At 36.5% G+C, this 17,934-nt stretch overlaps 1 protein-coding gene across 2 annotated transcripts in view; it reads left to right on the top strand.

The window, feature by feature from the left end:
- EIF3A (eukaryotic translation initiation factor 3 subunit A) overlaps window positions 1–17,934 on the top strand; it is a 35,580-nt gene that overhangs the window by 936 nt on the left and 16,710 nt on the right. For both annotated transcript variants that reach the window (XM_080401191.1, XM_080401190.1), the window contains exons 2-12: window positions 3,001–3,191; window positions 3,388–3,524; window positions 6,588–6,751; window positions 7,998–8,197; window positions 9,216–9,424; window positions 10,358–10,529; window positions 11,530–11,634; window positions 12,444–12,542; window positions 13,246–13,362; window positions 14,365–14,550; window positions 17,282–17,629. In XM_080401191.1, coding sequence (XP_080257317.1) covers window positions 3,001–3,191; window positions 3,388–3,524; window positions 6,588–6,751; window positions 7,998–8,197; window positions 9,216–9,424; window positions 10,358–10,529; window positions 11,530–11,634; window positions 12,444–12,542; window positions 13,246–13,362; window positions 14,365–14,550; window positions 17,282–17,629 — 1,928 coding nt within the window. The remainder of the gene's footprint in view (window positions 1–3,000; window positions 3,192–3,387; window positions 3,525–6,587; window positions 6,752–7,997; window positions 8,198–9,215; window positions 9,425–10,357; window positions 10,530–11,529; window positions 11,635–12,443; window positions 12,543–13,245; window positions 13,363–14,364; window positions 14,551–17,281; window positions 17,630–17,934) is intronic.

Below are 17,934 nucleotides of genomic sequence, written 5' to 3'. Positions count from 1 at the left end.
TGTCTCCTTTCAGGCTAGATAGATGGCTTTGACACTTCTTTTTTTACAGTATCCTATTTTAAGCACTTAGCAAGACCATTTAGATGCTTCATTGTCACAGGGCTGACTGCAGAATGACACTTAAAGACATCCAAAAATTACAGATGATATACGGATCTTGAAATGACAGCCAAAGACACTGTGTAGTCTCGGGACTATCCATAAGCCAAGTACTTGGTATTTTAACGAGAAAATCTTAATAAAGTACCGTACATCCTCAAGTTTTCTAATCTAAAATTAATTGTAAAAATAATTTTCACGAAGATAAAAAGATGAAAGATAAAATCGGCTTCAGTCAACTTCAAAAGGTGCACTAGTATTTTAGCAGTACTTTTACTGGGAAATGTGCACGTACCATAGTATATAAACTTTCATTAAACTTCAGAACTCTTGGGTAAAGTACTTTGTGAGCGAGTCACATTACTGGAATATTGATCTTAAACTGTTAAACCTGACACCGTTGCTTTTCTGGTGTTGAAGAGTAGCTTTAAATACACAACTCTTGCACTGCTTCAAGTCTACTAAATTCTGATCAACTAAAGGAGTAGAGTTGAGCTGAAGGATTGGAACTGAAGAGAGTGTTCTCTAGACAAACACTAGCAATCCTGCAGACGGCTACAATCTCACTAGACTGAATGGAAAACATGACATAAGCAATGTGAAGTCTTGCAAACTGCAGGGGCTCAATCTCACCATGGCCAAGCATAATAAAGGGTGAGAAGTTATACCTAAGGCAGATTTTATGTTGCTGGAGGCAGTTTTAACAGGAACTGACATTTCAAACTGGAACAGTCAGTGCAGTTTCCAGAGTTTCAGTGTTTGTGTTCTACACGTAAGGCTTAAGCGAGCATTTAGGAGCACTTTATGCTTCAGGTTCTTGGTGACCTCAACATACATAGAAGATGATTAGAAATAAGAGCTTGAATGATTGTAAATATGTACAGATATGTAAGAAGGACTGTGTTTCCTTATAGATGGTAAATGTAGGTTAAAGCCAACCCTTAGCTATTGTTAATATCTAGCATTGCTTTGTAGTCAAGGATGTAATGCAACTTTTGGGAGTGTTTTATTGTTGCAGATACTGAGCTTGCTGTCTACTAGAGATATTGGATAACATGTGACATCTTTGTCGCCTGTAATGATGTACATTTTCTTAGACGGAAAATTTAGCTTAATTCAGGGTTTTGGGTTAGCAGTAGATGAGTTGTCAGTGTGTATCAGGTAGTTCTTGTCTATGCAGAGCTTTAGTTGCTGTTTTGGATACCTTGTAGCATTTTAAATGGTATAACAGGAAAAAATAGGTAATTCTGACAGGTGTTCAGGGGCTAAGGTGTTACATTTTGTTTGTAACAAATCTTTGTTTCCAGAATTTACCTTTTTTTCTACTGCAAGACGTGGTGATTATGTGCTGTATTTGACTCTTCACGTTCTTTTTGTGTGTGCTTTTACTACAGAGGCTGTTAAATTAGCCTTAATTATTTGACTTACAAGTAAGAACTGGCTTGACCAGAGTTAATTAGAAGTTTCAAACCGATATGAATTGATTTTTTGCTTTGTCCAGTTGGTTTTTGACTGCTGAGAGTTGTGGTTGGAGTGGACTGGCATTGTTGCAAGATTAAACTTGCCTTTTAAGTTTATTTTCATAAATAAAAAATTGTAAGGCTGAGCTGTAATTGTCTCAAAAGCAACACTGAGATAGAACAACAGTGTAAATTACGGGATGGAGGACAGTTTTATTAAAATTCCCTTGGTGATTAAAAAACCCACTGCTGAATAGTGTCACACTATAACCTTAATTATTTTGAAATGTAATACTATGTTTTTCCTGGGAAGGAACTTGCCCATCTTGTGCAAGATCATTATTGACATGAACTAAGCCCTGAACACATGCTATTGTGGTCATTCAAAATGCATCTTTTAGCCATGTTTAACTTAGATACTAAGATTCCAGAACTTAGAAGCTCTCTCTTGATGTCTGTGCATCTTGAGCAGACCCCTACTTTAATCCTTTCTGCCATTGTTTAGGAATGTAGTGATTTCCACAGTACTTCATGGGAAGTACTGACTCTACCCGCAGCCTTGAAGAATACAGACTATTCCTTTTAGCTGTAGTTGACTTCTCTTCTATCTTTTAAGCCTGTTTGCTTCCTGTTCTCAGTGTTGTTTTGTCTTGTTTTTCTGCAGTTAAGGGTAGGTCCTGTGTATATGCTGATAGCTGGCTGTGCTGCTTTGGTAGTTGCTTGTAGATGGTCTGCTGTATTTTGTACTGAGCAGAACGTGTGGTACAGCATAGGTGGGAGTTGCTGTGATGCCGAGAGATCCCATTAGTAACAGCAGCTGCTTAGGGAATGAATACAAGGCACTACTTTCAGGAGCAATGCTGGTTTAAAAAATGCCTGAGCCTTCCATGGGACTTTAGCAGCTTGTAGTGTAACTGTTCTATAACTGAATCTCTAGGCCACTCTTGAGTTTTGGTTGGTTTGGTTTTTTTTCAAAATATAAACTTTTCTCAGTGATGTTTGTTTGTTTCTTTCTTGGATTGAGGGCAGTTAAGTCAGATTCACTGGATGGTTTGTATCTTGTTGAATGACATTGGTGGGTGCTGTACTACAAGCCTCATGGTGTGTATTTTTTGTCCTTGATGGAACTAGCTTTAAAACTGGATGTGTATATTTTAATAATATGTATGAAGTGCCCGGTCATGCCTTGATGGACAGAGAGACATCTCTGCTATCCTGAAGTTTTTATGTTAATGGAGAGGTCGGCATTTGTTTGCCAGTCATGCCATTGAAAGACTGCCACTGCAGTTCTATCTGCCCGCATTTTTGATATGGCCAGCTAAATCAAGCCATCAGTGAACTTTGGTTAGAGTTGATTAAATTCTAAAAGTTTACAGTGTTAAGCATAAAAACATGCATTTTCTGGTTTGCAAGTCTTTTGCTGATTGGATTTTAATTTCAGAATTCCTTGAGGTCGGCAAAAAACAGCCTGCCCTTGATGTTCTCTATGATGTTATGAAAAGTAAAAAACACCGAACATGGCAGAAAATCCACGAGCCAATTATGCTGAAGTACTTGGAACTCTGTGTGGATCTCCGCAAGAGTCATCTGGCAAAAGAAGGACTGTACCAATACAAGAATATCTGCCAGCAGGTATGGCTTTTGAATTTTATTTTTTTTCATTTGTAGCGAGTGTGGTATATGTCAGCTGGTATAATCTAAAAGTAACTGATTGGTCTTGAGTTAGAATTAATCTGCCTTTTTAGATGTTCCTGCGTTTGTAGCATTTTACATTATTTGCTGCCTGTTGTGGGTGGAAACATCTTTCAATTTTCTGCCTGTGATGTAGGTGAACATCAAATCTTTGGAGGATGTTGTTCGAGCCTATTTAAAATTAGCTGAAGAAAAAACAGAAGCAGCTAAGGAAGAATCCCAACAGATGGTACTGGACATAGAAGACCTAGATAACATTCAAACTCCAGAAAGGTTGGTGGCCTGACTTTAAAACGTAACAGTTCACAGCAAAATAGTCTTATGTTCATGAAGGATGTTAGCCATTCAAAAAACTTAGATATAAAGATGGTGGACTTGAAATGGAATACTAGTGGTGTTCTAGAGTAGGCAAAACCCCAGGAATTTTGTGTTGAACAAAATCCTAAGTCTGAGTAAAGAAAACTAACAAAATGAAGTAGTAAAGAGTAGAAAATGTAGATGTGGTAGGAGTGGTCTGGGAGTTGAGTCACCGCTTTCTAGGGTCTGCTTAGATCTGCATCTGTAGTAGTATTGGAGAGTTTATTATTGAAAACTGCTCACTATCAATTGATGTACAAATGCTATTAATTATATTAGAGAAATTGAATTCCTGTACCTGATAACCTTCACTCTTTCTGACCACATTGTGCATGTACAAACAAATGGAATTGTTTATACTTCCTTGGGTAACTGATGAGATAATAGAAGAAAGAGCATTAAAAGTAAATTCAGTGTGTTATAATTAATTGGATGAATGAGAACATCGAAGGAATGGAAAAAAGGATCGGTAAATATATCTACTTTTGGTTGTATGTAGACCTTCACTGGCAAGTTGTGGCAGGTTAGGATGAAATGACTTTCCAGCTCTGTGAGAAGCCACTGTTCTGTTCTCAGAATGTTCTGTGGGAGAACTTCCTAACTTGTTTCAGGAAAAGTGAGGTTAGCTCAAATTGCATGTTCTTCAGATGAATCTGCCGAGTTAGGGAATGCTCACATTAACTCCAATAGTACAACTGTATATGTGATGACATCTGTGGAAAAGGGGTGACATGGTGGGGCTGAAGAAATGTTTTAAAAGAATTCTAGCTGAGTTTGGAAGAGACCTTCTGCCCGTATCCTTTAAAAAATCAAAAATTGTAGGTAATAAATTAAAATTTCTGTAAGTAAAACCAAATTAAAACTTGTGGAAGGTACCAAAAGAAATAACAAAAGGATCTTCAGCCAAAAGGGGAGAATTCTAGGAAAAATGGTGGTAAAATTCTGAGGAGGTAGGTTTTGATTAGCCATCCTAGGTATGGTCTGAAGATGAAAGCAGTACTTTGATACTGATTTTTGTAAGACTATTGGTTCTGAAATAAAAGAAAGGTTTTTAGAGCATGGAGATTACCCTGTCTGAGGTGAACATAAAAGTCAGCTTTCTTTTCATGCTGGGTGACAGCATAGCTTCTATCCTGGAGTTTTAAAAATACCAGTAAATGTTTTGGGTACTAAAGCTCTGCAGATACCCATCTGAGCAGAAAGTGCATTTCTCGTCATCCTTATGTCGGACTGAGTAGTGGTCTGAAGAGTTATCTTGATTGCAGTAACAGTCAGGTCTTTAGCATGAGTTTTGAAGGAAGTAGTCTATGGAGTTAAAAATAAGGTAACATTCAGCACAGGCTTGCTGAAGGGTAGATGATGTCTATGTTAGAATTTTATTCTGTAATTTAGTTTTTTAGATTCAGGAAGTGCCAGAGATCTAACCTGGGAAAAAGTAATGTGGTTGATGCCATAACTGGAAGGGATGTTTGCAGTTGAATTGGAAGGCTACTAAGACATTGTCCAGTGAGAAAATGGTGACATATAATGACAAAAGGACATGTGAAGTTACTGGGAGTTCTTTCCATTAAAATCATGACACAGAAACTAGAAAAGTCAAAGTTGTATCTACTGATGATAGAAAATTGGAAGAAATTATCAGTAGAAGACATTGTGTAGGCAACTGTGAAGGACAGAGTCATAGAATACAAAGACCTGGAGTAAAATGATGTGGATGTATGTGTTAACAGCAAGGCTCTCTGGTAGTAGTTGGGAACTCATTGGCTGCAAAACATGAAAAGGTTACAGACTTGTCTTCAATAGTTGTTCCAGGTTGGCAATGCCATTCATGTTATTTCCAGTCCCTGAAATAGTCTTTGTTAGAGGCATCCCACTAATAGACACTGAAGATCAACTGATTGCTCTTTTCCTTGTTCTCTTTTATATAACTGAGGACTAGAAAATGTGTCTTTGCAGTCACGCTTCTTAATCTAAGCAATCAGAGTTTCACAGGTTTTTTTTAGGTCCTGTTTTCTAGACTTCTTATACTCTTTTGCTGGATTCACTGCTTGATCTGTTGCAGAAGGCACTGGTGAGATGTAATCTTTAATTTATGTAGTACTAGGACTCAAGGAAGTAAATTAGATCTGGAAGTGGTGTAGTATAAGAGAACTGCAAGAGCTGAGAGTTTATATTAGAAGTGTAGTTCAAAAAGGACTTTAAAAATGAAGGCTTGGGGAAGATGGTTCTTGCTAAGTTTGTAATGCTGGGTGGACTGTTTTGCAGAAAGGGGTCGTGTGGGCCATAGCACTGAATTTGTCTCAGTGTCTTGGGAATCCTTTCCAATCTTGTATTTCTGTGAATGAGGGAGTGTAGTTATGGCCACTAAATGCAAGATTATCATATCTTCTGACATCTTTAAGCATCTTTTTCCTGTCAGAATTTTTAAAGGATCTGATACTTTAAGTATTCTAGTTTTCTATGTCTGCAGATAGTAAGGCACAAAATGCTTCTGTGTCATATGTCAACAAGAAGTGAGCTCTCTCTGGCAGAATTGCTGGTGGCTAAAAAGGAAGTTTCATCAAGTAGGAAAGTGTCAGAGTAGACTGACACTTGAATCTAACAGAGGTACAGTGTGCAGCTCCCTGGTAGAAAAGGAAATGTGAAAATCCTAGAATAGGTTTCCTTTGGCTTACTTGTATGAAGGATACAAAAGCTCCTGTTGTCTCTTACCTCTGAAGCTTGTGCATGTCAGTTGTGTGTGCAGGGGCCAAAGTTTGAAACTTAACAGCAAGAAAAGTTATCTACATCCTTTAAAGGAAAAGAGAGAAGTCTGAGGGACCAATTTGAAAATAAGCAATAAACTGTTCAGCAGCAATCAGCTGTTCAGATTTGTCCAGTCTCATCTTAGATCTTGATAAGAAAAAGTGGTGAGAATAGTGGGGAATAAAACACTTTTTTTTTTTTTTTCCTTTCCCCTTAACCCCATCCCAACTATAGTGTTCTTTTGAGTGCTGTAAGTGGAGAAGATACCCAGGATCGTACTGACCGACTGCTTTTGACCCCCTGGGTTAAATTCCTGTGGGAATCCTATAGACAATGTTTGGATCTTCTCAGAAATAATTCTCGAGTGGAACGCCTGTACCATGATATTGCACAGCAAGGTAAATTATAAAGGTGGAAACTTAAAGTATAATGAGATCTAGGACTTCTGTGTTACATCCTGTAAAACTAGAAAATTTCTGTTTGGATATTGCTTCAGAATTGGAAATAAAATCTCTTAAATATGTGTATGTACACACATACTATTCTTACAATTACAGAGGTTCCTCAAAATTATTGATGTTTCTGGACACTGAGCCAGCAAGGAAGAAGTTATTTTTTCCTGGACATACTGAGAATATGAGAATTCCTCGTGCTGTGTCTTTTTATTTTTTCTAACTCATTGATCCAAATTAGTCATGTTTTCATTTAATCTAGAATGGCAAATGTGTCTTCCATTAATGTATTCTATGTTAGCTAATTTCAAAAACTCACGTACACAAAAGGGTACTGTAAAATTCTGATACGCTATCAATTTTGACACAGACGTAGCTTAGCAAAATATTATGCAGAAGGTAATGGGAAAAAGTCTAGTCTGCTTCCTTCTGGCATTGTTCTGCAAAAATTGACTTTATAAAGAAGAATACTTAGATGTTAATCTTTACTTAAAGGTGAGAGATGAGCAGAAAAAGGTTTTCCTTTGTATGTACAATTCAGGGTTCTGTATTTTTGAAAAAAGTCTTAGATTTTTAACTCTGCATCCAAAAGATGATTGTCAGATGAGTTCTAGGTGCTTTAGTGTATTTAAGTCCTTGTGCTACATTGTGGAGACATCCTTTTGTGCCTGTTTCTGGTTGAGATACTTCAGAATTTTCAGAGTGACAGTGTCAATGCAAACCAGGTTTTTGAGAGGATCTATGTGATCAAAGACTTCCTTTTTTTTCTTTGTCATTTCCAGTCATTAGAAAGCTTCATTTAACTTTACCGTATTTAGGTGACTTGAGAATTTTTTCCCACATTTTACAAATCCAAAACCTGAATTCATGCCATTGACAGAATTTTTATTTGCACTCAGTTCAAAATAAAAGCTAGAATCGCTGCTTAAATTAGAACATTTTTAGAGACTCAAAAGTATTCCCTTTGCTCCTTAGGCTTAATTGTGTAGAAGCATCTTCATTTTTTGAGGTCAAGAAGTGCTCTGCATTGTCACTATTCATTATGCATGACAGTTAGATTGCATCTTGTTTGATATGTCTTTGGACTGTAAATGAAGATTCTTTAAACATACTGATTTACATATTTGAATGCTTTTAGAACTGTCATGAAGTCATTGTTAGTGAGCATTTTCTGTATTGTTAATTTTTGCAGCTTTCAAGTTCTGCCTGCAGTACACACGTAAAGCCGAGTTCCGTAAACTCTGTGATAACCTGCGAATGCATTTGGGACAGATCCAGCGTCATCACAACCAAAGCACAGCAATCAACCTCAACAATCCTGACAGCCAGTCAATGCACCTGGAGACCAGGCTGGTGCAACTGGACAGTGCTATTAGCATGGAGCTGTGGCAGGTATGCAGCAGGGCTCCTGTAATCCCACTGTAGTCTACAGCCTTTCCAGAATCTGTTCCACGCAGATCGTATCTCATGGTATATATTCCAAGGTAAACACAGGATAACAGCTAAAGAATAAAGTTTTAATATTTAGAATGTGGTGCTACATCCGTATTGAATACTTGGTCTGATGTTCCTGCATAGTATTTTCAAACCCAGCTTTTGCTGCTAGTAATAAATGGTAGAGTAGCCGAAGTCAGTTTAAGTTCTGAAAGTGAGAAGCTGATGACACCTTCACCTCTGCTGTCTTGTGTTCTTGTGAACTGGAAGTGGTTAGCAAACATTAAAGCCTGCTATTAGGCTGGGCTCCCAGCATTGCTGGTTGAATTATGGTAGTGTTTAGCCAGTGAGGGCACGATCAAAGCAAATTTCTTAGAGGGGCTTTGCTTTCCAACCTTTCTAATGCCAAATTCCTTAAAAAGCCGAGGTTGTCATGTTTTGGTTTTGTGAATCTGGAGAATGTTCTCAGTTGTGATGTTTCTGCTTTAGGTATGTAAGTAATTACATGTAAGGCATTTCTAAGAGTACATGTATTTTTAGGGAAACTATACCCAGTTTTGATCACAAAACCTATTTTAATGAAAAAATTAATATCAGTAAATAGTAGAATTGGTACAATATTAAAATAGTAGAATTTTTGTTCCGGTTTGGTTTTAGGTTTTTTTCCCCCTTGGATTTGTAGCTTGAAAATCTGAAAGAAGCCAGTTTTCAAAAGATTATTAAAAAACTAAAAAAAAATTTTAACTACCAAATTCTAAGCAGATAGTTAACGGATTTGCTGTGTGTCCAAATCATTTCTTAATTAGGAAGGAAGTACTTAATTTCATGTAACTGGCAAAGCTGAAGGTCACAGCTTTCAGTGGTGATCTTAACATAACAAACGTGTTACAGTTTTACAACCTTTAGTGAATGTATATTTTCCCTGGTTTTGAGTGTTGCAAAAACTTCTTAAAAGTAGTGTATTTGTTTTTTCTAGGAAGCTTTCAAAGCAGTGGAGGATATTCATGGGCTGTTTGCACTGTCTAAGAAACCACCCAAACCACAGCTGATGGCAAATTACTATCACAAAGTTTCAACTGTCTTCTGGAAATCAGGAAATGCTCTCTTTCATGCATCCACACTTCACCGACTTTATCACTTATCAAGAGAAATGCGAAAGAATCTCACACAAGAGGAGATGCAGAGGTGGGGAACGATATTTAATGTAATCTTAGATTCTATTTTTAAGCCCGTAGTTTGAAAAATAAACAAAATTGTACCCCAGAAGAAGCAGATGACATGTATGGATATGAACAGCTCTGCTTAAAGTGGCTAGTACTAATTGCCTCAAAAGAAACCTAGAGCAAGAAGGATATTTACAAAGCTACAGTGTAAATAACTATCAGGGTCACTTTAGTTAAGCTTCTTTTTCTGTTAATAAGCAAGTTAATAAGTATCTGTGTTTTGCTTCCTTTTTCTCTTCTGAACATTAGTATTTACTTCACAAGAGTTCACTGTTACTAGTTTAAACTTCCTTAATATATAAAAGTCTGTATAGCCAAATGGCCTTTAATTTTTTGGTGATAAGTATACAGGCCTCTGTAGAATCAGAATCTGATGGGAATAAATACTCTGGCAATTTTTATATTTCTGTTCATCTGGGTACTAAGGTCAGAATTTAATTGTTTAACGTCCTTTGTATTGTTACATCAAAAGGTACATCTGGCGCACACAGTAAATTTTAAAAATCAGTGCAATCAAAATGACTGGTAGGGATTTGCAGCTAAAATAAGTTTTTAAAGGTACTGATTTCTACTGTTTTCATTGCTTTATAGTATTTTTTGATATTTACAGTGGCAGCTTAAATTTATTATTTCTGTGTATATGTGCAGATATATATATATACACACATGTATGTAATGAAAAGGTATTATCAAAATCTTTCCCCTGGTTACTGAAGAACACTGCATTCTTTACTCTTATTGCACAGTTAACATCTTTTCTGTTATGGCTGGTATTTTTACACAGTTTTGCATCATGAATGCTAGTCATTCCAAATCTTGAATTAGCACGTACATGACAAGGAATTAATTAGTGTTCTCCTGCAGTTCATCTTTTGCAATTATACTTTGTCAACAGGATGTCTACTCGAGTCCTTTTGGCCACGCTGTCAATTCCTATAACTCCTGAGAGAACTGATATTGCTCGCCTTCTGGATATGGATGGTATCATTGTTGAGAAACAGCGACGACTGGCAACCCTCTTGGGTCTTCAGGCCCCACCTACACGTGGCAGTCTCATTAATGATATGGTAGGTAGTGGTGTTCAGATGAGCAGCTTTTAAACATTGAGTCCTCTTTTTTGGACTGTTTTCCTTCTAGAGCACTATGCTTAGTTATGAGACAGCAGTTTATAAGTTAAAACAGCTATATGGTTAATTTTATGACTTACAGTATAGTGTTAAAATTTCAGATTTGCAAGAATAACCATTTGGAAGTGGCAGCAATAACGGGAGGCCTGAAATCTTGTGTGCACTAAAGAGTCAGATTCAGTATTGTCCTTGATGTCACCTGGGCAATGTCATTTTGAAACTCAGGGGTCTGAAAAGGGTTGTGAGCTAGAACTTTTTTCCCCTGCTCTAAGGTGTGTAATTAACTGAACCAAGTTTTTGTTTTTCTGTTTTAAATGTGTATCAGATAAAGGCAGGTCAGATGTCAAGTAGCAGGCTGTGAGTACCTAACTGATATGAAGAATTTAAACTTTGTGTTTAAATTGAAGGGAGCCTAGATTAATCTATCTTCAGACCTTCCCAGATATTCATAAACAAATTAGGCATTCAGTCATAGTTAGGTATTTTCAGAGGGTGTTTGAATTTAATGCAGTCATTTCCATGGTTCATTTTACAATTTTTGCTAATTCTTCTGGTACCGCTCCAGTGTGCCTTAAAACAACAGTTTAAAGCTTCTGAAGTTTACACGTGAACTGAGATGTGTGGTCTTAGTTTGGATGTGGGCCTACATCGTTGTGGTAGGACTTGAGTCTTAGAAATGGCTAGTTGAGGGTGGTACTCTAAATATTTATCTTTATATGGTTTTTGTCTACTTTTCCATTTTTAAGTACAGTTTAGTGGTGTAGTGTAGAGTTATTGTCACTGCAATTAAGAATGCTGTAATAAAAAATAAGTAACTCTCCTGTATTAAAACGTATATGTGGTGCCCATTTAACTTATTGAATATAAACATTCTTAAAGCATAACTATTCATTAATATTGTATGTATTTTGAGATCTTTGGATTTTTTTGTTGACTGTAGGTAAGATTCAACGTGGTGCAGTATGTTGTTCCAGAAGTGAAGGAACTTTACAATTGGCTTGAAGTAGACTTTCACCCACTCAAGTTATGTAGCCGTGTCAGCAAGGTAAGTTTTGTAGCTCTGTGTATATGGTAATTGGTCTTGACTAATAAGCCTGTTATTTGAATACTGATTTGTGGTAAATACAAACTAGCTTCTTCTGTTGCCAGAATTTTCAGTGGTAGGCTGTATTTGGTCAAATGCCATTGCAGTGACAAGTACATAACATCTGATATACCTAGTACACCAGATTATTGAAATAGAATGAAAATTCAGATCTCTAGGATGCTGTTCAGAGGACCCCTATGAAGGTGCAGAGTTTTGGGAACATATCAGAAGGTCTTGTTGGTGGAGGTAATACTGAGTTAAATTTTTTTTAAAGATGTAGAAATGAGAAAGAAGTCAAGCACACGTGCACATGCATGCAAGTGGGTTGTGTGGGAAGTGGAAAAATATACCCATGACTATGTTTACTCTTCAAATGTAGAGAACTGGGAGGTAAAATCATGTGAGAGCTCTTGATTAGGTTGGTGTAAATTCTGCAGTTGGTGAAGCACATCATGTTCTTTTTCTTTGATAGTGGGAACAAAGATATTTGAGGTGCTAAAAAGAACTTGAAGGTAAATTAGCAGTGTGGTAGCTGTTGCCAGTACTGTCAGTCGCCTTCATACATATCCCTAAGTCTTAGGTCATACCCATAAGATCAAGTGTTCTGATCAAAAGATACACTTCAGTAAAATGATTTAGTGTCTGGACAGAAAGGCTGTTGTTTCCTGAGCTGTAAACTGGAAGTATTAAAGAACAGTGTTTCATACTTTAATGTTGAAGTGTTTAAGGGTTGATGCAGATAGATTAACTTTTCAGAATTTTGATAGGTTCTGAACTGGGTGAAAGACCAAGCTGAAAAGGAACCTGAACTGCAGCTGTATGTTCCTCACCTGCAGAACAATACCATTCTTCGCCTTCTGCAGCAGGTATGAGTAAAGAAAACTTAGTTCGTAAGTATATGTAAGTTAGAAAATGCTTTGTGCGAAAATTGTTGGAAATTTTCATGCTGAAGTAAAGTTTTTTTTCATCAAATAGAAGGCCATTATGATTTTGAAATAGTTTTTTCCAGTATATAACCTGCGTTTTCAGGTTTGTACATCATTTAGGTATAGCTGCAGTAGCTATACTTAATAGTGGCTGCATGCAATGGTGTAATCTCTTGTTTGGATTTTCTTCATGGATTATGATGTCTTATTTAAGGTAAGTAATTGTTTCTTAAACTTTTTTTAAAGTAAGGTCTAGGTGGTATATTTTGTTTTCAGGTGGTTTTGTGTCTAGTGTTTTATAAAATGCACATTTCATTGACCTGCTTTCGTTACAAATGAGGAGCAGTGTTATTTCTGATGTGCTACAGAAATAGTTGAAGGCTAATTAGCAGTATAGCTCTATGTAGTTACTGCTGCCAGTCTCCTTCATACAAAGAAGCCATTCAGGAATGGCATTTAATCTTAGATTAAGTTTGAATACAGTACAGAAATAAAATCCTGAAAGAGTATTTGCTATTGTATTAATATGTATACATTCATTTGTCGACAGTTTAGTGATTTAGCTTTATAACCCATACAACAACTTTTCTTTCGGATCTCTTTTTAACAAGTAAAACCACCTAATGTTTCCGTTCACATACAGGTGGCCCAAATTTATCAAAGCATTGAATTTTCTCGTCTGGCTACCCTGGTTCCTTTTGTTGATGCTTTCCAGCTGGAACGTAGTATTGTTGATGCAGCCAGACACTGTGACTTACAAGTAAGTGCTGTAAAAAGACTCCTGTGAAATTATGTGTGGATTCATGTGTAAAACGTTGGATGAAAACTAAGTGGTTGACATTGAACCTAAGGGAGATAATTGATTCTGATAGATGGAGATAAACCAGAGTCAAAGAAACACGTGACTATGTTAAGTACTGACAAATTATTTGCATTCTGGTGTCTATTTTTGATTTAGGTCAACAACCATTAATATAAGTCCAGTAGAAGTAAAAGCTGAAATCAGATTTGCTGAAAGTTGCCCTGTGAGCCCCAGTCATTTAGTCCAGCATATCCTGAAGCAAGCCTAACAAACAGGGATGTGAATTTCTGACTATGCCGAATTCATTGTGCAAGACTGAAGAACTAGCAGTTGCTAATGTTGTTTTTCACCTAATAAGTGACTGAAGTAAAACACCAATGTCTTAAATGTGTACCGCTGTCTATTTCAGCTGCTGTTGAAGATTGCAATGTTGGTAAAATTGTCAATATTGAAAGAACGGCATCCTGTAATGAAATGTTTAGGCTGATGATGAGATACAAGTAGTTTTTAGTTGAGGTTGCTTAGTAATTATTCATTTAGGCTTTTAGATAAAGCTGAGTTAGTTCATTTAGGTTAACACACAAATTTAGCTTTTATTTTACGCGTTGAAATTGTCTGCATTAAAGTCAGGATTCTTGTTTTGCATATTGCTAATGTGGAGGAAGAGGCAAGAATGATTTGTCTTGGAGTGCTCGTTTCATAGAGTCATTGAAAATTCAGCCTCTTCCCATGATTTTTGTTTGTTTGTTTTCTTAGAAATCATGGAAATCAAACTTCTATTCAGAGCTATTTTTCTTCTACTAATTTGGCACTTCTCATAATCTGGTATAGCTAAAACTGTTTTTTAAAGTAATTTCTGCTTAGAGCTTCTGTTTACTCATATTGGTCATAGGCAGAGCAACAGAGAAATTGTCTAATAAATAATATGATCCCTTTTCTTCCGATTTTTTTTCTGCAAAGGTTCGCCTTGATCATACCACCCGGACACTGAGTTTTGGCTCAGATTTGAATTACAGTACTAGAGAAGATGCTCCACTAGGCCCTCAACTACAAAGCATGCCTTCTGAGCAAATCAGAAATCAGTTGACTGCTATGTCCTCAGCTCTGGCTAAGGCTCTTGCAGTCATTAAGCCTCCTCACTTACTGGTAAGTCATTTTAAGTCTTCTGAAAATGTTGACAAATTCTGATGTTGCACCTATGTGTGTTGTGTGATGTTTATCTGTTGCCCTTATACAGCCTTTTGTTATTATTTTTCTTGTTTGATAACTGCTCTTTCCAGTAATCTATTCTCAGTGCAGTGGTAATATTGTTACTTCTGTCCCCTCCCTTCAGAACAGATAATTGATCCTTGAGGTGTTAATATATACAAATGTAGTGTGTGTCAATGTGTTTATTAATGGCAAAGTATCCTTCTGCATCTGTTACATATTCACTTGTTCTTATAGATCTAAATTTTCTGATTTAGCAAGACAAGGATGTTTTGAGGTTGTGAGATCATACTTGAAGGAGTTACTTGGATTACCTTTCCTTGACATAGGAAAGGCAGTGAGCTATCTAATGATTAATTTAACATGACATTGCAAGGATTTAAGTAGGTAATGATTGGTCCTTTTGTACATCTGTTTATTTTCAAAAGTGTGTTGCTCTGTTTTTCAAAACATTGTGGTAATGCTCTCTGATCTAATTGGACAGTAATGATGGGCTGCATTTATACACTTGTGGATTAAGTTGGAAACATAAGCTAATAACTTGACAATTCATACCAAAGCTTATATTTTAATGAATGTGTTTTCTCAGATTAGATGTACCTTTTAATTTTTTTTTTTTTTTCAATCTGGTGGTAGTTGGCTATTTGTACTTGTGAAGAAGTTGTCATTTCTTAAATGCACCCAACTAGTTAGTGTTTGGTCATAACTAAAGTAATGTAAAAATGTACGCAAGAGGCCCGAGTTTAAATTGCTGGTCTTGCATCTGTCAGGTTTAGAATATACCAAATAATAACTTACCGATAGATGGGCCTACAGAGCTAGTATTTGTTTAAAATTTTGCATGCATTTTTGAAAATCCAAGAGCCTGGTGTCTTTATTCTTCCTGGAGAAACTGCTGTTGTGAAGAACCTGGAATGTAACTCCAGAGTGGAACCTAAAAACGTGAACAAAAGATCCCGCAACTCAGAACCTGACCTGTCCTTCTCACTGGGACTGTTGGCTTCAAGGTCGGACTCACCAATGAGCTTACATTTCAGGTTCTCCAGAGCCCTGTATGAGCAAGGTGTAAATCAGTCTCGGATTTCCAGCATGCTTTGGTTGTGGCAAGTTAAACCTTCACTTCTCTTAAGAGCAGTGGTAATTTTTTCTTTTGCTTTATGTTTATGAAAGATTTCATGGCAAACTTATCAAATTTCCATATGGAAAACAGGCTGATGGCAAGATGTCCATGTTAGATTTTTTTTATATGGGTTGAAATACTAAGTAATAATCTTAAGATATAAACATACAAAGCAGAACTGCATCGTGACACTTAATGCTAGCTTACTTATGTTAGCTTGAACATATATTAGCTGTTGTATAGTGTTTAAGATAAAGATCTTTCCATGTAGGTTTTCCCCCTGAAGATTTTACTAGTGATTGGTACTAGATGGATTATATATTTGAAAGAAAAAACGTTTTTTCTGTACATTCATAGATAAAAAATGACAAATAGTCTTACATTTGACATGTTTGTACAGTTAGTTGAATAAGACATAATTATGCTTGTAAAATTGGAGTACAGTGTCAAGGTTAATATCAGTCGGTGTAGTTAGAGAAGCTACAGAACAAGGTGATACCCTTTTTTCCTTTGCTATTCAGATCAAAACTTTCATTTTTTCCAGGAGGTTTAAAGCTTTGAATTTCTGTCAAATTTGTTTATAATTCACAAAACGGTTAAATTGATCTATAGCTTTCAATTTTTGGGTTTCTAGCCCCTCCATTTATCTTTAAATGCTTTCAGATTTGCAACAAAGTATGGATGCTTGTGCACGTGTTGAATGCCCTAGAAGTGACAGATTACTAAAAATACCTCTGAGCTAGCTCATATTTCAAGAGCAGCATGACTTGAGGGAATGCAGTAAGCTGATGGGTCTGCAGTGCTTTGCTGCTTGTTGGACTGATTAAAGTGGGCAGTTTCCTGAGCTGGCACAATTATATGTCTTCATGTGTACAGCATGGATCTTTACGAAGAACTGTATAGGTACTTTGGAGGCGAGTGGGGAGGGTGTGAGAAGACTGCCTCAAAAATAGTTGGTATACTAGTGTCTGGAAGTCTAGTGCTTTTTATAATTTATTTTAAAAGGTTTTATATACAATGTTTATACCGAAATTGTTGATTCAGTTTTTTATCATCTCACAGATAGTGCTTTGTGTCAATTACGATATTTTTCTCTTACTTTAGTGTGTTTGGAAAAAGCAAAACTTTAAAAACAAGGGAGCTTTGGTGAAATACAGTACATGTAGTGCTATACTTGCTAACACATGCAGAGACAAACAAGACTGACACCCCCCTCTTTCAGTTAGTGTGTTAAATATCAGTTACATATGGGCGTGCAATATTTTTGGACAGAAAAGTGTGAAACTATCATACTTAAGATGCGTTGCAGAGTATTGTCTTTTACAGACAACTTTCTCCATGAATATGTGGTTCTAGTCAGTTGATACTACTTTGTGTGCCACTTGGATGAGTGATGAGATTTGCCACTCATTACAGTTGTATTTCCATGCAGTTGGCTAGTGTGGAGAATAAAAACTTTGAATTTTCATTGAGAAGCATTTGCTATGCCTTCTGCCTTTTTAAAGTGATGCTGTATACATCATTGTCTTATTCTTAATTTAAATTCAGCAAGAGAAGGAAGAACAACATCAGCTGGCAGTCACTGCCTTCTTAAAGAATTCAAGGAAGGAACATCAGCGTATTCTTGCACGTCGTCAAACTATAGAGGAAAGAAAAGAGCGCCTTGAAAGTTTAAACATTCAGCGTGAAAAAGAAGAACTAGAACAACGTGAAGCAGAATTACAAAAAGTCCGGAAAGCTGAAGAAGAAAGATTACGCCAGGAGGCAAAGGAAAGAGAGAAAGAACGTATCCTGCAAGAGCATGAACAAATCAAAAAGAAAACTGTTCGTGAGCGCTTGGAGCAGATTAAGAAGACTGAACTGGGAGCCAAAGCATTTAAAGATATTGATATTGAGGTAGGCAAGTTATTATTGACATTTTGAGTTATTTTTCTATACTCTTGGTGTTACATTGCTAGGCTTTTGGAATTTTGTGGTTTTTACTAGTTTTATACTCTAACTGGTCTTATAAACAATCTCTTAAAAATGAGATAGTTTGACACTTATATATTTAATTTATTCAGCGGTGTAAGTAAACCTTAATTCTGAGTTGGGATAGGACTGTATTTACCTAGAGGAATTAAGTCCAGCTGTTTTTTTGTTTTTTGGGGGTTTGGTGGGGTTTTTTTTTTGGTTTGGTTTGGGTGGTTTTCCCCTTGTTG

The sequence above is a fragment of the Falco punctatus genome, assembly GCF_963210335.1.
Source record: "Falco punctatus genome assembly, chromosome: 9".
Lineage (NCBI taxonomy): Eukaryota > Metazoa > Chordata > Aves > Falconiformes > Falconidae > Falco > Falco punctatus.
The sequence above is the reverse complement of the archived record's forward strand: the minus strand, read 5'-3'. Positions and strand labels throughout refer to the sequence as shown.